The sequence below is a fragment of the Phallusia mammillata genome, chromosome 8 (assembly GCF_965637545.1).
Source record: "Phallusia mammillata chromosome 8, kaPhaMamm4.hap1.1, whole genome shotgun sequence".
Classification (NCBI taxonomy): domain Eukaryota; kingdom Metazoa; phylum Chordata; class Ascidiacea; order Phlebobranchia; family Ascidiidae; genus Phallusia; species Phallusia mammillata.
The window spans coordinates 14,301,643-14,323,040 of NC_137259.1; the positions used below are offsets into that span (position 1 = coordinate 14,301,643).

The following is a 21,398-nucleotide window of genomic DNA, read 5'->3' on the forward strand; positions in this document are numbered from 1 at the left end:
GGAATGACTCAGCAATTTTTTCAGCGTTTTCGCGGGACTTTTACAAGTCCGATCGGACCAACGGCCATGGAAACGGGATATTTGCTGAACGTCAGAAAACTTGTTGAACCTCGTTTTGGCAGAGACAGGGTTTAAGTGTTATATTATTCCTAAAGCTCACCCAAAAGCTAAATTGCACTAACCGTTAGCAATTTACGCGCGGTTCAGCTATTTTATTACAATACAACGAGTCTTATTTTTTAAACAACAATAAATTAATCCACTTACTATAGAAAGAACATTTAAACTGGTGGTGGCGGATATATAGTTTCATAAAAGATAAGCCATTTCCGCCCATTGTGTTAAACCAGTGATTTTCGACCGGTGTTCGACATGAAACACTACTCAAACCATAGAAGTCTAAAACATTAGAATCCTATATTCAAACCAGCAAATTTCTCGCGGAACACCTGACGATCTTTCACGGAACACTAGTGTTCCGCGGAACACCGGTTGAAAATCACTGGTGTAGAGCAGCACTTTAAAAATGCCATACATAATACATACGTCATAAAGCAATAGTGATGTCACAATTGCCGTTTGGCCTTTACACGCAGTTAGAAGTTACATTTATAATCTCTTTGGAGTAACTAAGAGAAACGTGGCTGGATTTTTTTGCCTATTTGCAGTATTTTGTTGCGATTCATAGTCTGAGTTAAAGTAAGTACAGCAAAATTTCAAGTTGCTGGCATACCATTAGTACGCGTACCTAGTTGATCACGACGGCTATATTACTAAGAAGGAAACTAGACTTCTTAGTAACTACACTAAGAAGTTTGTGCATATCAGGCTAAACATAATATTTTTTCGGACTTGATGTTTGGCGTCTCTTGTTTAAATAGAAGTTATAATACAAATTCTGTATTTTGTGCCACGAAGAAACAACGTTTTGGCTTCTGTTGCGTAATAAGTAATGCAACAGTTTTGTAACAATGTATATTCTAATTTAATTAATAACCACAAATTATATTTTCTGTCTGTTGGCTCCTGGCGGGGTTGGTACATGTGGTTGCTGTTTGAACATTTACTGTTTTAGCCAAAATTGTTTTTAATGGACTCTCCAGCGATCGTCAATGCATCTTTGGAATGTACAGCAGTTGGTCAAATGTTGATGACCATGAAATATAAGGTGTGTGTTAGAAATGACATTTTTTGTTTAGACCTGTTAGTGTAATCGGTTACGATAATTACGTGACAAGTAGAAAAGAATTTGTAGCGATATCAGTTGTATTGATTTAGTTCATCTATCAGATCGGAAATATTTTTTTTTTATTTGTTTTCCAAGTCAATGCTCAATGTAGATTGAGTTCAGTACAAGGGGTTCTGCGAAACCCTGGCGTTGCTTGTAACTCTTTCAGGTTTTCTGAGGTTTCACATGAGAATTCAAACAAGAATGATTTACGACAATATTGCAATACAGTGTAGTTAACCTTTTAGCTAAAGCTGGCGCCATTGTCTGCAGATAAATTGTGACGTAATAAGCCTAGTCACTCCCTGATTAGCCTCAAGAGAAAAGTAGAAACCAACCAGAAGTTATTATACATGGGACTGTGTTTTACTGAATAACAAACTTTGAAATAGTAACTCAATTAATAAAATTTAAATACATTTGATGCCCGAGCGTGTATAAACAAAAAAATATTGTTTTTCGTATACCGTTATTATGCTGTAAGTCATACCTAATGTGATAATTTGAGATCTAAACATAAAATTTATTGTATTAACATTTTTCATTAGCAACAATAACATTGTAAAACTAAAAGTACTGTCTTTTTCAGGTAAAAATCGCTCAAAATACAGAAAAGAACTCAGTAATTTTTCCAACATCAGCCATTGCTTTTCTCATCTATCCAATTCAAGACTTGATTTTCGAAACAAGTGAAACAAATTTAGACCAAACGAAACCAGAACTAGACGGTGACGTTATGACAAGGATTTCTCGCTTTGCTTCAGGTATATAGAAAGTTTCTTCTCCTCCCCAGCCAGGCTTAGCTTTAATAAGGGTGCCAGGTAATTTGTACGAGTAAAACTGATTGGACAGTGATAGTCGGGATATATAAATAAGTTTTCACATAATGTTTGGTTACAAGCAACACATATGATTTGTGACCAGGGTTAGCATAGATTTTGAGCTAGACGAGAACGGCTCGGAAGAGATCATAATTTGTCCCAAAAATAAACATTAGTTGGTTTAGAGAAGCTATTGGTATTGATGCAACTAATCCAAAATATGACGGATTTTCGTAGCAAAGTTGGTCTTCTTAGCTAAAATTCTGCGACTAAGTTGTTTTTTGTCGTCAAACAACATTTTCTGGAGGTTAAATGAAAACTAAAGCCCAAAATAGTTCTGTATGTAACCTTGTTAAAACTGGGTTAAACTAAATGTTGTTAAAACTAAGAAAAATGGAAGTCAAAAATATAAAAAATAGTGGCTGAATGTCACCCGTGGTAGGTATAGAGCAGTGACCTTATAATTTGACGGCCCGGTTCTTATTTAGTATTGAGCTTGTAATGTCCAAGGTCGAAAGATCACGTCTGTACAGCGTACATTATAATTAAACATTTTGTTCATAGCTTTCAAAACACAAAAACGGGACATCAATCGGGCGTTTGCGAATAAGTGGTTGTATGTCATTTTTAGTGCTACAACAAACCACCTACATTTTCCAGCTCCAAGCCATTTTTTGTGACAATCATGTCCAAAAATACATACAGTCTTTTAAATAGATCTATACAGCTGCACATAAGATCAATGAACAGCTGAATTCAACTGAAAAAAAAACAGCTTATTAATTCTGCCTGTTTCTACAATGGTTACATAGCGACATTTTCACGCACTGCTTGCAAACCGGTGATGAAAACCACATGTTGATGTTAGATATGTATATCAATTAACGGAGTACATAAAACAGTCATTTGCTTTTGAAGCGAATGTATCAGAACTATCGGGGTAGGGGTATAAGGGTTTCCAACATTTTTTGGTTGCACTCGTGACTGCCATGGATAGCGGTACTGTGCACAGGCTGTTGAATACATGACATTTTCGCTGTTTAAGTAATGCCCTCTTGCACTTTCAGTAAACCGAAACGGACACGTCATCATGATCGCACCCTTCTTCGGCTCATTGGAACTTCAAGTGTTTAGTGCGATGCAAAATCGGTTCCTACGTCACAACCTCACGGTCCTCGTTGCCCACAGTGTTTCAGGTAACGTAACGTGATACTTCTGTGCACCAAACTTCATGAATTATTCCTCACGCATTTTCCTCTTGTCTTTCCTCACGCAACCAGTTAAATGTTGCTGCTTTGAGGGGAGTGGTTATTAGATTTAGGGCAATGTAGTTTTCACCAAATTTGCACGACCATGTGTACCCTATGAATACCTTCACGTGGTGTAAAGTCAGATCAGCGCATCCATGAAAAAGGTCGACTTTGGTCGGACTTGACCCTTGAACACACATTTTTGCAACAAATAGAAAAAAAAATCGTAGTTTACACGAACCCCGGAAACTTCGCCACGGTTGCTTGCTGAGAGCTGCTTTTAGAAACTCGTTTAAAAATCCAACATGTTCTAGTAAACGTGAAAATTTGCCTTCGTTTGCTTTATCAAATCCAAATTGTTACTTTTATGATAACGCAAACATACGCCAAGCCCATTGACGGCGTTATACCGGATTCAAACCCAGTTACGGATTTATGTTCATCTTAATGAAATGACAACGGTTTCAACTTTACAACATTTATGTAACATTCTTAATCTGTGGTCAATAAGACTATACTAGGGGTCTTAAACGTGCCAAGCGGTTTTGAAACAGGAGTATAAGTATAAGAATTTCACTTGTGTACACGTATTAAATCTTATTCTTTGAACAATATTTGCCTAAATTTTCCTTTTCGATTTTAATTTTACGGTTTGTATTATGTCCTTACAAATTTTATCAACACTTTCAGGTGACCTAAAAGGCTAATCAACATTAAGATCGTGACAAACAAAGTTGTACATTTTTTGTGAAGCCAACTGGTAATTAACATAGTGCGAAATACCCGAAACGTTACTGGTAATTATTATCTTTCGTATGAATAAGACGTAATTTTCAAGTACGTTTAATGATAGCGTTTCAAGCGCCTTGCGTTTTTTGCCTTACGTCAGGTGAACGATTTATTTTACGGCGTCGCAACAGCACAAAACCTCGCCTCTGGTCATAAGCAAGGTACGCGCTAGCAAAGTGCAACTACCCAGTTTAAATTTTGCCTTCCTTTCTTGTCTAGAATGCGTGGAAGTGATGAACAGCGTGGCTTTAATTTACGACAAGCAGTTCGCCGCCAATTTTGCGCCACAAGTCAGGATTCTTTCAAGGCGCAAAGACATGACCTATGAAAGGGCAATGACAGCTTTAAGTGATCTAGGCTTGACTGATGAACATATCCTTTTGTTTGTTGTTAGTTACCAGAAATCAGACTAGACTCAAAGAGTACAGTTTGTGTACGCACTGACAGTTGGCCTATGTACTTTTAACTGTTTTTTAAGCGAGATGTACTTTGTACTTTTAACTGTTTTTTTTAAGCACTTTTTAACTTTTTTTTAAGCGAGAAAAAGAATACCTTAGTAACATTGCACTACGCATTCAGTACAGTGACAGTATTGTTGTTTTTTGACAAGTGTTTGTAATAATGTAGTGTTTTGATACTAAAGATCTAAACTTGCAAAGGAAAGTTGTTGAGATTTATGATAGATAGGAAAGTAAGATGTGTCATTCAACTTGGTGGTGACTCACATTGGTGTGAAAAAAACAACAACATTAGATGGTTGGTAATTTTGTGTTGTCATTTCTGTCTGTCTCGAGGAAACCTCCGTTGAAATTGCTTTCGTCTGGTTACACCTATCGACTGTTTTTTTTAGCATAACACGATAACATTTATCGCGCTCTCTTGCTCAGCTTGCTGATTTGTCAACGATGCAGAAAAGTTGTAAAACAGTCGTATTATCTACAGTAGAACCACGAAAATTAATGGTTTTATTCCGTGTTTTAATAAATCCATTAAGAGTTGGTGTACAAAAAATTGTAACAAATCAGACGTTATATGAGCATGTTTGTCACAAAAAATCACAATAACTTTCAATTTATGAACGATCGTGTTGGCGGTTTATGCGAGCTGTGGTCAGTCAAACTTAGAAAAGTGGTTGAATTCACGCAGAACCTATTAAATCTTAATTAAATACTTAATCGAAATATCTGAGAACGTTTTTTCAAGCAGTTTTTCTAGTTGTCCTTGATTGGATGGGCCATAGCGTATACTGAGCGAAATATGATGTTAATAATAAATCGAATTAAATCTCCAAAGATCGCAGTTTTACCGATTTTTTGAAACGTGTAGGTACAAACATGTTTGTGTTTGAACATGTTTGTACCTTATCATACCAAGCACATTTGAGTCCATTTATGATGTTGTAATTTTATTTCATTACTATTAATTGGACTGACCACTTAGACTGACACTTATGTCGTCTCAAGGGCATTTGATTTTGACATGTGTGTAAATCAAAATGCATTTCCATCACCTTGTTAGCGTCATTACGGTTATACGACAAGATTTATAAGTCGACAACATACATTAAAAATCAATAAAATACAATGTGTGTGTTCGCGACCATTGTCAGAACAATAAAGCGCTCTGTGACGTGTCAATATCGCACGGTTTAATGTTCTTTTACGGCTTGTTTTACCAATCTACGATCGATTTTGCTTTTTTTCGCGCATTTTCCGCTTTGAGATTCTAGTCGATTATTTAATAGTGACGTTCGGAGGGTCCCATTTCTATTGACCTGTGGTGTTGGGTTTCAGGGATTTAGGCAGAATCGGAGAGGTGCGTTTGTGCAGCAATTAAGTTAGCGGCCCCACCGGCTGTCTTGTTCTTGGCAATGGTAACACTACCCCATTTACCTCATGTCATTAGGGCAAGGATCAGTGCTTGCTATAAGTGTTTGTTTTCTTGTTAAGTGTTGTTTTGGGTAATTGTTGCACGAGTTGTTTGTTGTGTATTGCATTTTTAATGTTCTAGGTTTGAATGACCGTTAGTTTTTGTCAATTTGCAAAAAGTTGGTTTGCAGTACACTACTTGTGAATAGTATTAGTTTTATTTCTTAATTTAATTGTGATGCGTTAAGTTCTTGTAAAGTGTAATCAATGTTAAGCATACAAAAGGCCAAATTTAGACAATTTGTATTTTAAAAATTATTATTTTTTGTGTGATATAATTAAAACTGGCTAAAAATGCGTTAAAATATTTAAATATTGTTTTAATTTTTGTCATATGCAAACAATTAAGTTTTGTATTCAGAACATAAGTTACACTGCAATATCCAGAACATGAGTTACCGACGTCCGTTTATGGTTTTAATAATTTTATACCACTATGCATTTGCATGAGGGTAAATGCCTCTAAACGCAAAATAAACTTTTTCACGAAAGAAGTCCAGATTTTTTTTCTGAGATTAGGGTTTTATCGATTTCTATTCTTACCCAGTCGGGTTCACTTGGCAGGGTGGTCATCCATTGAGCTATCAGTCACAACCACAATGCGTAAATCTTCGCCAAGCTGCTGTGTGGGACGAGCTCAAAAGTGGATTTGCATGCTTATTGATTTGTAGATGGAGCGAATATCAACTTGCTTGCTTCATATAGGGAATTTATCGGACTTGAAGATCATTTTAAGAACTTTACTTTCAAGGCAAATGTGCCAGAGACATAAGTTTGAATGCAGTGGTACTTTTTGGGTTCCAAATTTAAGTTTGTTGCAAATAACGTGTAAAGTATAAATGCCGTTAATTGGAACTTAATTGGCAGACTTACGGAAAACTGTTTCTTAGAGAAAGGTTTTAGAGATCCGATTATAAGCTTTGAAGTTGTTTGGTTCTGTTGCAATTTTAGTCGATTCTCATATATTGGCGCAAAAATTGCAAGCTTTCTTTTGTGGACTTTGCCGAAAAAATTGACAGATGGTGTCGCGGATTTGTGTTTGACAATGAATGTTGACAATGTCGCCTGATTTCCGATAAGAGACTTTTCAATGATTTTGCGGTAAACCCTTATCGCGTAACCTATCCCAGTGTCTCGATATGTGGGTTGGTTACATAAGCAATGTTGCCGTTTCTTCAAAGTCAGCTGTCAGAAAATACGGAGAATGTATGACGTACCTACAGGTGTAAAGCCTATTCCCTGCAACTAAAACAACTTTTTGCAGAAGAAACATGTCGTAAAATAATGAACCGTTGTGAATACGTTTAAAATAAATAAGCAGTGGGCCTTAATACCTTTAGAAATCGTTGATGTATTGCATGTATTATGTGGCGATTATTTTTCGTTGTCTTTTTTGTTTTTTCAAAAGGTGTAAAACTTTGTCGCACAAATTTTGACATTTTGATTCGGTTTTTAAGTTCTTTTTTGGTACAAAAAATGACGCAATTTTTTTGTCGGTAAAATGATGTAATTTCGGTGTCACTAAAATGACGCAATTTTTTTGTCGGTAAAATGATGTAATTTCGGTGTCACTAAAATGACGCAATTTTTTTGTCGGTAAAATGATGTAATTTCGGTGTCACTAAAATGACGCAATTTTTTTGTCGGTAAAATGATGTAATTTCGGTGTCACTAAAATGACGCAATTTTTTTGTCGGTAAAATGATGTAATTTCGGTGTCACTAAAATGACGCAATTTTTTTGTCGGTAAAATGATGTAATTTCGGTGTCACTAAAATGACGCAATTTTTCTCAGTACAATCGTACAAGGGCTGGAGGCCTATGTTTGTCGTTATCTGTAAACTTAGCGTTGAAGCGGAGTAAATTATTTACGTTAAATTTGCAGAAACGACATAAAACCATAAACTTATTAGTGCGTTCTGTGTGTAACAGAGCGCAAGAGTCATGGCTGTACACACCCGTGCATACATATTTTATAAGATTGCAGAGAATAAAAAGGTCAAGATATCAATAATATAACTTCTTGCAGCGGAGACATCTGTTTTATAGCGAAACTCGACCATGAGGTCGAAGGTTAGACATTTAACCAGATTATGCTATTATGGCTTTAAATGCAGGCAGAACGAATGAAAAGCAAGAAAATAGTATTTGTTTTCTGCGATTGAGCCAATTTATTCATTTGAAACATTTTTAGATTTCTTTTAGTGTAACGGTTTATGTTTAGAAAAACTCCAAAATTTAATTTTGTCTGTCGTTTTTATTTGTCTATCTCTATCTAAAACAATTTATTTTCCTTAATTTTTGGTTGTTTTTTGGTCACACAAGCTTACGAATTGTTACTACAGCACGGGTCCATAGCCCGCGTGGTCCAAGAGTGCTTATAAGGTAAGGACAATATTAATGTATGACACCTGCAAAAACGGTGATGTGTCATTGATTTTGTCATTAGCTAAATTAAATGAGTCACGCAATCTGTGGAATATTTTTAATTCGGCTGTTGTTTTGAGTTACTTTTTTCTCAATTAACTGAGTATGAAAAATATTTTGGCATCAGTCAACGAATATAAGTTATATATATATAGATGAAATATATGTATTTCGACCAACTGGCATATTTATCTCCATACCTCCGAAAAGATTTATTGTTTGAATTAATATTTCAATTTTCGTATAATTTTGCGACATATTTGTAAGCTACGCACTGAACTGCGAAGTTTTAACAAAAAATGTCTTTGTTTTGTGTTTGACTGGTGAATCGACGACTATCCTACTTCGGAGCGTTAAGTAGCGCTTTAAGATAGACATATATCAAGTAAATCCGAATTAAGTTTGTCAAGCAACTGTCATACTCTTCTACCAGGCAAGAAAAACGTTTTAATACGGCAGTCAATGACTGGTGAAAGTGCCTTTGCGTTCGGATAATTCGTTACTTACCTAAACACTAAATCGTACGTGGAGAAAACAATCAGTGTGCCACTTCTGCCTGTGGCGAATATAAGTTATATGATTGTTTGACCTCAAAGCTATTTTCAATCGTTCTAAATATTTCATAGACTTGCCTTTTTTAGACAGTAAGGCCTATTTTCACATGAAACCAGAAGGTATACGACGCTCTCTTACGTAACGCAAGTGGATATAAACGGGTGTAACTGATGTGGCACTTCATATCACTGATAATGGCATAAGCATTTGCCGAAACGTTTGAACATTAAAACATGGCGCTTTTTACGTCTATGTGGACCGTTATTTTCAACATTAAACTTATGAACATATCCGTATACAGTGTTCCAAAGAACACGTATATCTGAATTAAAGACGCTTACAATATACCATATTTGCGGAACTCTTTGACTTGGTTTATCGTGTGTTTGAAATTGGGATAAACAACAACCGTACGAAACACGTTTGGGTCTGTGTAAATCTTAAACTACGATGATCACGGCGTGAAACATAAGAGATAAGCGTGACAGGTTCCACTCATGCGCGTTTAAAACGATTTGACTGCATGAAAATGTGACAGACTTATCAGCACTTGGCATCTTGTGGAAAGTCGTGCGCGGTCGTCGATTATGGGATAACTCGACGTTCGCGTTTATCGCTCAGATCTAAACTGAACCCTTGCCAAAATGTGTAACGAATCTGGAAATTTTGGATCGCATAACCGTATTTCAGTGATGGCCTCTAAAACACGATTCAATTTGTACATTACCCAGTTTAGCGTGTTGGATTGTTGCTTGTTAAACAACGCTTTGTGTTAATTTACTTTTATGGAATAATTCAAACATGTGTATTGTGAACTTATTATTTATTATGACTTATTTTAAGGGTTGTGACACCGTTCTACCACTAGTAGCTACATATACCCAGTTTTTTTGCTGTTCGCCTAAACGTGTCTTCTTTATTTTAGACATAAAAATCTCGTAGCCTACATGTAAAACACTTGGAAATTGCTTCTATATGTGCCCATAAAAGTTTTCTCTAATTGCCTTGAAACTTATTCTTAAGCCATCTTTATGGAAAAACGCAACAAAATTAACTGTGTAATTTGTGTATGCAGCTTAGACGAAGTGTAAATGTTTAAATTCTTTGGTACGTGTTGGCTTCATGTAAAATGAAGTGTTCTCCAGTATCCGTTTTCATCGTGTTATCTCGCGTTTTGTATTGATCGATTTCGCAGAGGGATTAACTTCATCATATAAGCACATATGGTCACTGATATCAACTGGGCTGGTCAGCTCCTATAGCCGCAATGAATTATACATGAAAAATTGAACGTGGTTTGTCAGTCTAGAAAATCTGTAGGGAAAACCCACATGTCGACACCACAGGAATGGAGAGAGATACCGCTGGTTTAAAGCTATGCCGATTTTAATTTACATGTTACCCATTGCGCATTTTATACACTTAGAAATAATCTACACATTCAGATACGATGACAAAAATAATTTCTACAAGTGTGACAATGTGTTGTTTCGATTACTTTATTTTTTGCTTGTCGGACACAAAGTTTATTTGTACATTAAAAATAGGTACTTTTACATGAGTAGTTTAACTTATAAATGGTAAAACTTTAAAACAATTTCGTTTTTTGACTGTTGTTGCCTATTGCGTATTAATGACTACCTAAAATTTCTTTTTACTAACGTATTACTTATGTTAAAATTTTATTTTTTATTTTCTTGATGTTGAACCAACCAGAACATATTTCAATACACATAGGCATTAACGAGAAAGATATATGTTTATTACCTTTTCGTTCAGTTTAATGAAAATGACCGTACGAAAATTTACAAATGCTTTATACATCTGGCTTTTTGTTTTTTTTTGTTCAAAAATTTTCACGACTGTTCACGATGTCTAAATTGTTTCTGTCTTCTTTCAGGTGTGTTAGGCCAACGTTAAAATCTTTAGATAATTTGTTAATGTAACATTACGTAAAACAAATATTCAAAGACTTTGGAGCTATCTGGTTTGAAGAACAACTACTCAACCAAAAAGAATAAAAAGTACCATCGATTTAGCGGGGTAAGTTATGTAGCTTATACAGTTGTTTTACTTACCCATACGTTGTTCTCGTAAAAAAACACAATATTGCATATGATAGAACAGTCGTACGGCGAAAAAAATGTTAACACGTCTGTCGCCTGATAGCGCTATTAGTCGAAAGTATCATAATTGCTCCCGATGAGCCAAATGTGGACGCTGTAAAGGAAACATGAATCTCGTTTTTTATTGTGTTTAGAATAGTAACCTAATCAGTGCACTGTCAGAAATTGTCTTTTTGGAACAATCAAATATCTTTGCTCACAGCTATTTAAAAAACGGCAGCTATTGCTTTGTTGTTTTTAAACGTTTTATTGCCTGAATTTCGCACTACATTGGTAGATGGCTTTATAATTTTATGTCTGACTATAAAAACTGTCTTTGTGCTCAAATGCTTTTCCTTCTTGAATAAAATCCCCCTACCGACTATCCTCCACTTTGCTTATTCCACACCAATGATTTTAGTTGTTGGTTTAAACCACTGTTAAGGTTAACATTTGAGTATGTCGGAAAGCCGCAATACCACCGATGTATTGTCTGTGTCAAAGAGTAAAATGGCTTGCGGTCAGTAAGGTGCCACACCGTAGCCTTAATGAGTGTGCAAACTGGGTCCCCATTTACCAAAAATCTCTGTGGATTTAAGTTATTGAGTTGTGTAAAGAGACTAGATAGAGCGTCACTCAGTCGTTTTGTTTGTATATGTTGTGCAGCACAACTTGTGTTTTTATGTCGTAAGCTATAATGTAATGGTTCTTAACTTTTTGGTGTAGTTTCCAACTAAAGTCAATCGTTTAGTTAAAAGTTCCCCTTTTATGATGATGTTTGGGCCCTACATTGACAACCATGTTCTTTATTCGATACTTTACTTTGTGACTAAATTATCACATTTATGACCTTAGATATTCGAGTAAAACTTATACCAACAATTTAGGTACCATTGACGTTTACAATTTCCCTTTGCATGCACATTTTTTAGACAGCTTTTTAAGTGTATCATAAAATTAAAGATCTTTTTGCGAGAAGCCAAGATGTGCAAAGGGGTGGAAAAAGATGGCTATTCAGTACAACATAAAAGGGACATTTTTGGCGTATTGTGTTAGCTCGATAAACTGGTTATATTTCATAAATGTCGTGTTCTAATGCCTCACTTGACAAACTTCCGTGCGGTCTATCCTAAGATACCGTTTACAAGGGTTAAAAACCGCAAAAACAGCTGCATAATTGGGTGAAACGTAAATTCCTGGGGTGAGAAAGATTCCGATAAGGTCTTGCGGTAAACAAACGCACGCGTAAGCCAATGTCGACGTGACCACTGGGTTGTTGATGTGTTTGGACGAACAGATTGAATGAACTTTAACTGCTAATAAAAAGGCTGTTGGCTGCGCAATCATAACTCTCAGGGCTTTCTTTGTTATTATTGATTTGAGTTGTTGTATTCTTTCAGCATTCTAAAGAGTATTCCTAGATTTTAGCTTGCAGTCGGAAAGAAAGAACCTGCGATTTAGATTTTGAATAACCTCAGATAGCGTTGCACTGGATTGTATTACTCGTAGATACAACTGCTGTTGTTTGTGCTTCTAATCATTATCTAGATTAGTGTTTAAAGGCTAAGATTGATGCCATATTTTGTGTTTATAATAACACTTTATACAGTTGTTGTTGCTTTTAGTACGTCTGCATAAACTATACTCAAAAAATGCAATATCAAAATTAGTGCATATATGCTGACAAATGTCTGTTCAAAATATGAAATCGTTCCAATATATTGTGCGTTTTGGGAAGTTAAGGGAATCAGATTACCGAGAAGCTGTTGTTTTATTTTGATTTCGTTCGTTTGGTATAAACTTAGTTCGTATGGTATGCTAATTGAATCAAATTGGCAAATTAAACTTATACAAAGGCTTTACAAATAGAACCAGTTTCAGTAGGCATTCATCAAAGGGTCGCTACGTCAATGTCATTGCATTCAATTCACAAAGTACCAGGTATTGTGAGGCCTTTTCATTTGCCTTGCGGTTGCTACATGGCCAAGTTCTGAACAAAGGCGAGCGCACGAGCTTGTGCTTTCAACTTCGGCTACCTGAATAATTAACTGATATTAGTAAAAGCTAATCGCGTGCCAATGTGCCCTATTTTTGATTTCCCTTTCCAGTCTGTTGGGTTTGTGAAAAGGGCATGTGTATATATCGCTTGTTACTAGGTAACTTGGTTGACTGCTAGCGCGTGATCTGTTACTTAAAACAAGGTAACGTTTTAGTGAGGCTCGTACAGTTTAAACAACATTTTAGGCACGCTTTACTTGTAAATACTTTTTATCGTATGGTTGGTTAGAACTGGCTCGAAAACTAAGACTTTACCTGACTTAACATTAGTTGTGTGTTGTAAGCTGTGGTTGGTCTGTTGCTTTGAAATTCTAAGTCGTCAGCGTATGAAAACGAAATAGATCATTTAGTGCAGGTTAAAAATAAAAGTTTGTATGTGCTTTTTGATCTCTTGACGCATGTTAAGCAAGCGTTCGTATAAGAATTACTTTTTCTCGGCGGTATCGTTTTGGCTTCGTTCTTGATTTTTCCGGAAATCAAACACCTGGCTTTGCATGCCTTTGTTTATTACACAACCTTTATTGGAAATATCAGCAGGGCATGTGCGGTCAGTGTTGTTATAGTCACGCCCATTGAGTGTGTCTGCAACAAACATCGGTCTAAATCTCATGTCACAGGTTGGGAATTTGGCGGAACACGGAACTTTTGGTTTACAGGGGAATTTACGTTCCTCGCAATAGAAATCGTATGAGACTCGTGCAAATATTTGAAGGCGCATTTACATCCCTCTGACGTTGGTTTCTGCTTCATCACGTTTCGCTTTTTACGCACATCCTCCAACCAAACACTCGAAGACACTTTAATTGTGGCCTAAACGTATTTTTCAACTTTAAACGCGATATTTAGAGAATATCTTTTTTAGTTCCAAATTCGTTAGTGTTAGATTTGCAGTTTCGCTGAAGATTCAAGAGCAAGATATTGCATTTTATAGGTTTTTTTTTACCCCCATTTAGCTAATATGTTTTTTTATGTACATTGTTAAAGAGTCATTCGGCTAACATGTTTTTTTTTTGTTACAACATTGGTGATGCAATTGTCTGGTTCCGGGGTTCCCAAAGAGGGAGCCATAACGTATTGATGCGCCGTTGTTTGAAGTGCATTCCATGAATACTTCGTCATGTAACTACAAGGTCACAAGACTCTAAGATAGAAAGCCGAATCTAACTTTCTTTTGACGTTTTAAACGTTATGGCGCGTTTTTACCCAAACACAACAAGCAAGCTATACCATTTTGGATGTACTTAATAATTAATCAACATTCGACCAGCATTTGTTAGGACAAATGTCGTTTGATGGGTTAGTGCATTTTAGAGAAAGCAGTAGCGACTGTTATCATGTAAAGACATTGGCTTTGTAAACAACAATAAATCAGACCACAGTAACGCGTGTGGCCAATGTCGTCACTCATCCTTCGCTCCTTTTACGGGTTTCACAACATCGACAAGTTTTGCGTGGCGCTTTGGGTCAATTAAATCATCGGAGGGCGGCCGGTTGAGAGTAATTATTAACGGTGGCACGCTTGTAAATCCAAACTTTGTTTTGCCTGCAGCGACTGTAAGTGACGCCGGGCAACCTGTTGTGAAGCTGGCAAAACTCGCGCACAATCTTCTGAAGGTTTTGAACACACGCAAGGCGTTGACTGAAGCGTAGGTATAGGATTGCAGGTGTTTTGTATGCAGCTGCGTTAACCCTTTGAGGTGATATTTGTTAAGATAAGGGTATATTATAAGTGCATCTCAGATTTAGGTACTAAAACCAAAAACCGATTTGCTAGCATTTGTATTGGAAATTACGGCTAGCAAAACGTTTTGAATGTGTTGTATGCGTAAAAAAAACGGTCGGTTTACACAACCAATTTGTTTCTCATGTATATAGTACGAAGATGGACATTTTAACATGCTCTCAGTTTGCTTGCAATATCAAACCCGTTTTTAACTAGCTTCGTTTTGTCAATCGTCTTTTTTTAGTTTTTTTTCAACTTAAGATCTTATATGTGCTATAAAGGCGTGTATCTTTGTTATTTAAACAGATTAAAACTATTAAATGCCTGACTTTGTCTGAAACCCGTACCAAATCAAGCAAAACCATTACTTTTGACGAGCTTTGCTTTGCTAAGCTAACTGGTGTAACACAATATCCTAGCAACCAACTTAAAACCTTCGTATCATGAATATAGGTCTTGAATAGGAAGCAGTAGCCGGAACCCACTTAGATCAGCTTTGTTAATTACTGGGCGTGTGGACCTGAAGGTCGACCTTCGTGAGAACCTATCGTATTTTTTCCGTTGCTTTTCGGTTTGGTTTTCGATTTTTTCGTTGAGTCAATTAAGTTTGTTTTCGGAAGGCTGATAAAAAAATCAAGGTCGAAAGGGTAACACTGTAGGGCAGCTTTTTTAGGCCAGGCTCCACTAAAGCTAAATTCTTTATGTTCCGGTGATGTTTAAATCATTTTTTTGTTTCTTAGCACCTGTTTTTATCTGGTTTTCCTATTTTGGGCATACGTGCAATAACTGCAACTGCATGTTGGTTGCGATGACCCTTGCATTTGTGTCTACTTGTTGTATAATGATGTTCAAATCGAAAAGCAAGAAATGTTAATTATACCAAGTCATTTTAAACACAACTATGCGGGAAATATTCACCTCAAACATGTTTGATGCGTTTGCAATTTTCACCAATTATATGTTGTGTACATTATGTGGCGGGGGCGCAATTATGCGAAGTCGAACATAGGTTTTTAACAAAGCCTGAAGTGCTTTGCAGTGTCACAAATTACGGACTTAAATACCCGCTAAGGAGCGTAGAATTTGTGCAAACTGTTTTTTTTTTCGGTCCAGCTTCGTGTAGTATAGCTGCACAAAAAACAAGCGAATTTTAGACCACCTATCATGAGAGGAAAAAGTTAAGCCCATAATTTGACAGACGTAAACATTCTGCACACCTTGTCAAAAAAACTGACTCGTCTGCTTAAGATTTGATTGATTTTAAGCTATAGCCTACATAGGCAGTGGTTTCTTTGGTTTTTGTTTTATTCCTTTTGCAGTGGTTTTTTAAATTTTTGAGATTATATTTTGGCTTACCAAGGTTTTCGGATATGTATTTCGATTTATTAGTCCTGTAGAAAGAAAACAAAGATGTATTACTACCATTCTGCGAATTTAATTAAATTCAAATTTTTACCAAATATAATGTCTTTTGACCTTCTTGTCCATAACCATAACATTACTTTTCAGCTAAGTTAATTAAATCTTTTTTGTACCATCCTGTGTCAAATCCATGAATTTGAAATTTTTCCCTTTTTTTGAACATGAAAAAGTCGTATGCTACAAACAGCTGGTATGGAGTCATACGAGGTAAAAAAAAGTTCAGGAAAATGTTAAAATTATGTCTGTAATCTGATACGGTTGCAGTCGTCAAGCAAAGCAGTTCCTATTTTAACAATACATAAGGCAACTTCGTACTTTGAAAATATTAGATTAGAAAAGAAAATATTTAATGCTAACAATGTACACAAGATTTATAATTTCAAAGTAGACTGTTCCTTTAAGTTCTAAATAGACAAAATCGCAACATTCAGATTTCGTTAAAATGGTAATATGTTTGTACATAAATCATCCGGAATCATGTTCTATTTGAATAAAGACCAAAGATGTCATGTGTTTTGGTAAAGTTATATCTTTAATACATTGCTCAAAGGTATCGAATAATAATTAAGATTTTCGCTGGTCTGCATCAACGCTTCAGGGCAGATCCAAATATGAATGTTAATCTTTGCTAAAACTGATTCTATTTTAACTAGGGCAAATAGATTGTATATAAATAAGTAGTACTATGCTATTCAAACAAGTAATGTGGTAAAATTGATTTTTTGATTACATTGCCTCACAAATAGCCAAATTCAAGTATTTTGTGCCAACTGAGCTTCGACGTAAAAATATTTTACGTACCTAACTTATCTCTCGTTGCGAAATATTAAAACCAATTTTTTCCAAATCTGTGAACAGCCGTCAACTCTGCAAAAACCTCCTTTCTCGGAACACACGAGGAACAAAACGAGTTAACTCGGGCTCAGGAGGCGGCAATTGAAAGAAAAGCGGCAGCAAAATGGAGACGTGAGACCCTGGGATCAGTAGCATCATTAAACAAGTCTTCTTCAAGAAAAAAGAGGTCTTCTCTACCAAATTCGACAACTAATCTTTTGGGCTTTGGAGAGGATAAGTCAAAGTATTGGAGTTATTACTACAACAGCGCTTTTTCAGACAAGGAACTACCGGGATTGGACTTTGATGCCCAGTCGCAGGATAATATAGAGGTACTGTTTAACAACTGGTGGTTCGTGAACCCTTTTTCAGTCTGTAGGAGTTTTATCTACCGAACGAAACAATGCAGAAAGTACCATAACATATAAAGCCCTTTCCCTGTGTTGCTTTCCGTTTAAACAGATGGATAAACAAGAATTGTAAGTCGGGCCGGGTTCGGGCTTGGGTTTCATCCAAAAGACGGTTTGAATTGGGTCTGACTTTACACTCTGTGTCAGTGTTTTTTTTGAATAAATTTAGTAGCTAGTTGCTGGTTCTGACCTAATGTCAAACAGCCCTAAACCGCCTTGGTCAAAACCAATTGTCCATTATTGTCTATTGTGTTTCTTGTCTTGATCTTTCCTGAGGCTTCAATGTAAAGGCTTGTCAACCAAACTTCCGGGCCAAAACAGGCTTCTTAAAAACCATTCGGGTTCGTGCCGGGTTTCGGGCTTGTACTTTCGGGTTTGGGCTGGGTTCGTGTCGTGTTCGAGCCGGGCTCCAGTTTCAGGTCCGTTTTAGAACTCTGGGATAAATATACGTAAAACGAATATGGTATTCTATAGTCGTATTTTGGGCACAAACTAAAGTAACTTGCCAATTACCAAAGCAATATACATTTTGTCAATCGCGCTAATTACTGCGTTTATATCCCAAACTTGAATAAATCTGTTTCTAGGGACGAGCAGCTAGCGAGCAAGCATCGTATTTACAACGGAGCGACGGCACATTCATGGATACAAGCTTCAACAATCTGCCAACCGGATGTGAAGCACCGAAGTACTGGGATACCGGAAATGAGGTAAGGTTTTTTTTGTTTCGCCTCGCCAACATTGAAAGCAGCGACGTTTTGTGGGACGTCTCGTAAAATTTAATATCCTGACTGATGCTGTTTGCGTTGTGTCCTTTTCAAACTAGTTATCCTGTGTCTGAGCGTCAAAGCAAATGTAACGTATTATTTTTGACTTTTTAAGTAGCCTTTGCCCAACAGTGCAAGGGTGATAAAACCTTACGTGTAGTTTGCAATCTGTAATAAATGGCCTCGCAATATTTTATTGTGATCCACTATCTAAAAAAGTATTCCTTAAACTTTTTTACCTTGTAAGAACACAGGGAAAGTTATGCAATAAGCCAGTAGTTCTCAAACTGTGCGTCGCGACGCCCTGGTGCGTCGTTTGAATTTTCCAAGGGCGTCGTAGAATATTCGTTTCGTGGCTTTTTGTTGTTGTATCAATAAACACAACTTTAATAAAAAGTTTCCTCATTAACTTTTATTTGCTGGTGCGTCGCAAGTCCAGAAAACTTTTCCTGGGGCGTCACAACAAAAAAAAGTTTGATAACCACAATAAGCTGATGTTTTTAAAAAAAGTTTCCATGGCCGTTGCGAGGAGGTCCGCGAAAACGCTGAAAAAATGCTGAGTCATTCCTTATTGCGTCCAATCGGACTGAAATAGCGGAAAAGTCCGATCGGACCAACGGCCATGGAAACGGGATATATTAAACAATAACTTTATTTAAAGACGAATGCAATGATGTGTTTCAGGTTTGGGCTAAAGTTTAAATAAAACAGACTTAATTCGGACCTGACTTTACGCTCGGCAACATTGGTGTCGTAATTTCGCTAGGTGTCGGTTTTAAATGGGGCTTTCTGTTGAAAAAATGGGTTTCGGGTTCGGGCCGTGTTCTTAACTCTCAATCCTTTTTTTGGCAGACCATTAGGGGTCGATAGCGAGCGATACTTTGATAATCACTGCTCTAGAGATTGCTAGCCCCTTCGTTTTTGCTTTTACCTAACAGTCACCTTAAATACAAATAGGTTTTTATTCTAACAACAAAACGTTTAAAAGGCCCACACAGCTATGCAACAAATGAAAAGTTTTTAGTTTTTTAAAAAAAAATTTTTAATTTAAAAAAAAAAAAAACAATAATACTGCTTCTTCTTATAATCTTCTTTTTTGCGACAATTTCTCCGTCTTCGTTTGTTATTTCAAAACAATTGCAATCTTGTGACTTACAGCTCCGGTACCAACTATTCTGGGCTCAGATTTGGGGCTATTCAGCTATGTTAACAATGGCCCGGTTGACAATTTGAGTACAGTATACCTCGGTTAGACCGGACCCGTTTGGACCAAAAAATGTGTCCCGATTAGGCGAAGATTCGGATTAACTGATGTCGATTAGTTCAAGACTTACCACATTAACAATCAATTGTACCTCAAGTTTTGTATGACGCGAAGATTCGGATTATTTTTACAATTAAAATTTCAAAATTGTACTGTGGTTTTTGCAATTAAAATTGTAATATTGTACTGCGGTCTGCCAGTTAAAACCTCGGCTCTTGATTTTATTACACTTTGCACCGCTGCTCTTCTTTCATTTTTGCAATCGACTGGGCTTGGTTACTGATGCTTTAACTTTGATGTTTTTGATTGACGCAAAAACCACAATAGTGACAGCAGGTAATTTGAAAATCGATGTCAAAATTGCAAATGATTTCCCCGTGGCATTTTGCAAAAAAAATCCTGTCCAGATAGAAAAATAATTGCCAAAATGTATTATCAAATCCAATTGCCGTAGCAGTTATTTTACCTTGTAAATTTCAAATAGCGTTTCATGATTCACAAACTATTTGCTATTACGCAAGAGTGGTAGGTAGGGACGGGCTTTTCGGGCCTGGTCCGGGTTCGGGCTTTTTTTTAACAAACGGGCTTGATTCGGGTCTGACCTCACATTTTGTGTCCGTATTTAAAAAAATGTAAATTACATAGTAGATAGTTGCGGCTTATACTGGTTTACAGTATTAAGACAAATTCTTACTTTAATTTACTGAAAACGTTCTTATTTTAGGACGATACAGACCAAGCAAATTCAATCTACGATCACTTTGGGATTAAACCTCGTCATATGGTGGTCGACGATTTATCCGAAGCCTCATCGTGGAATTCCGATCTTTTCCGAAGATCCCCGAACATGGACGACCGATCGAGAAGGGCGTCACCGACCCCTAGAGCGCGCCGCGGAGCTGTAATTGATGGCCATAAGGATATGCTGGTTGCCCATGAAAAATTGAAGTAAGAGGTGTTCTGGTTTTTCTTCGACTTATAATAAGAGCAGTGTGACTGTGTTGTAAAATATGTTAGAAAGACAAGAAAAAGGTAACCCCATGAAATATTTTCCGTATGAAGCATAAGCAAATACAGTTAATTTTGCTACAACGTTCTGAAAAAAACCATACACTTTGACCAGTTAAATTTTAAATAATATTGCAAAGCCAAGTACATTTTCTGCAAAACATAAATCGTAGCCATAGGATAGGCATAAGTTATGTACTCAGAAATAGGGAATCCTTTCTTGGGTGGCTTTATCACGCTATGCAGCACCATTTGTGACTTGTTTTGCCAACAACGTTGTATGTGAATGACGAAACGCCACAGCAGTTTAAATAATTCACGTCACTTTCACAAAGCGGGCAATTTTTTCCTCCAGCAGAAAGCCAGTCGAACTTAAATAATTGATTGTCTGCAGATGCACCCCCTTTTTTTGCGAACCTCAAATCTTTTAAAGTTTTCCATTATCTTCCCGATTACCTTGGTTGAAAACTTCTTTCTTTCTACTATGACGTCACTCATAAGTGTGACGTAACAAGTACGTCAGTGTTCACATTACGTCTGCTACTGGCCTAGGTAAATAAACACAAAATGCATGTTATGAAACAAGCGGAAACTTGCCTTACAGTTTATTGAGTAAAAATGTAAATGTTGGCAAATTAAGATAAGTTTAAAAAAAACGGTGGCCACATTTTTTGTGAGAATTGGTTGGTTAACCTATTGTAGCAGTATAAAATATCACATGTGAATGAAACTGAAAATAACCTTTGGTAACATTGTTCACCTAGTCCTGAGGGGCCCTAATAGCCAAATCCTGTTAGTTTTGTAAACTA

The 21,398-nt window shown here is 36.5% G+C and overlaps 2 protein-coding genes across 8 annotated transcripts in view; both read left to right on the forward strand.

Annotated features, from left to right (window-relative positions):
• The first annotated feature begins 1,090 nt into the window (after positions 1–1,090).
• LOC145205561 (uncharacterized) lies at positions 1,091–5,436 on the forward strand. Its single transcript, XM_080078295.1, has 4 exons — positions 1,091–1,168; positions 1,818–1,992; positions 3,117–3,250; positions 4,220–5,436. The coding sequence occupies exons 1-4, from the start codon at positions 1,091–1,093 to the stop codon at positions 4,499–4,501; spliced, it is 669 nt and encodes a 222-aa protein (XP_079934421.1). The 3' UTR covers positions 4,502–5,436.
• Positions 5,437–16,378: 10,942 nt separating this feature from the next.
• Positions 16,379–21,398, forward strand: part of LOC145205209 (voltage-dependent calcium channel type A subunit alpha-1-like) — a 45,835-nt gene continuing 40,815 nt past the window's right edge. For all 7 annotated transcript variants that reach the window (XM_080077877.1, XM_080077875.1, XM_080077870.1 and 4 more), the window contains exons 1-4: positions 16,379–16,513; positions 17,165–17,472; positions 18,138–18,260; positions 20,306–20,529. In XM_080077877.1, coding sequence (XP_079934003.1) covers positions 16,468–16,513; positions 17,165–17,472; positions 18,138–18,260; positions 20,306–20,529 — 701 coding nt within the window. In that variant the 5' untranslated portion in view covers positions 16,379–16,467. The remainder of the gene's footprint in view (positions 16,514–17,164; positions 17,473–18,137; positions 18,261–20,305; positions 20,530–21,398) is intronic.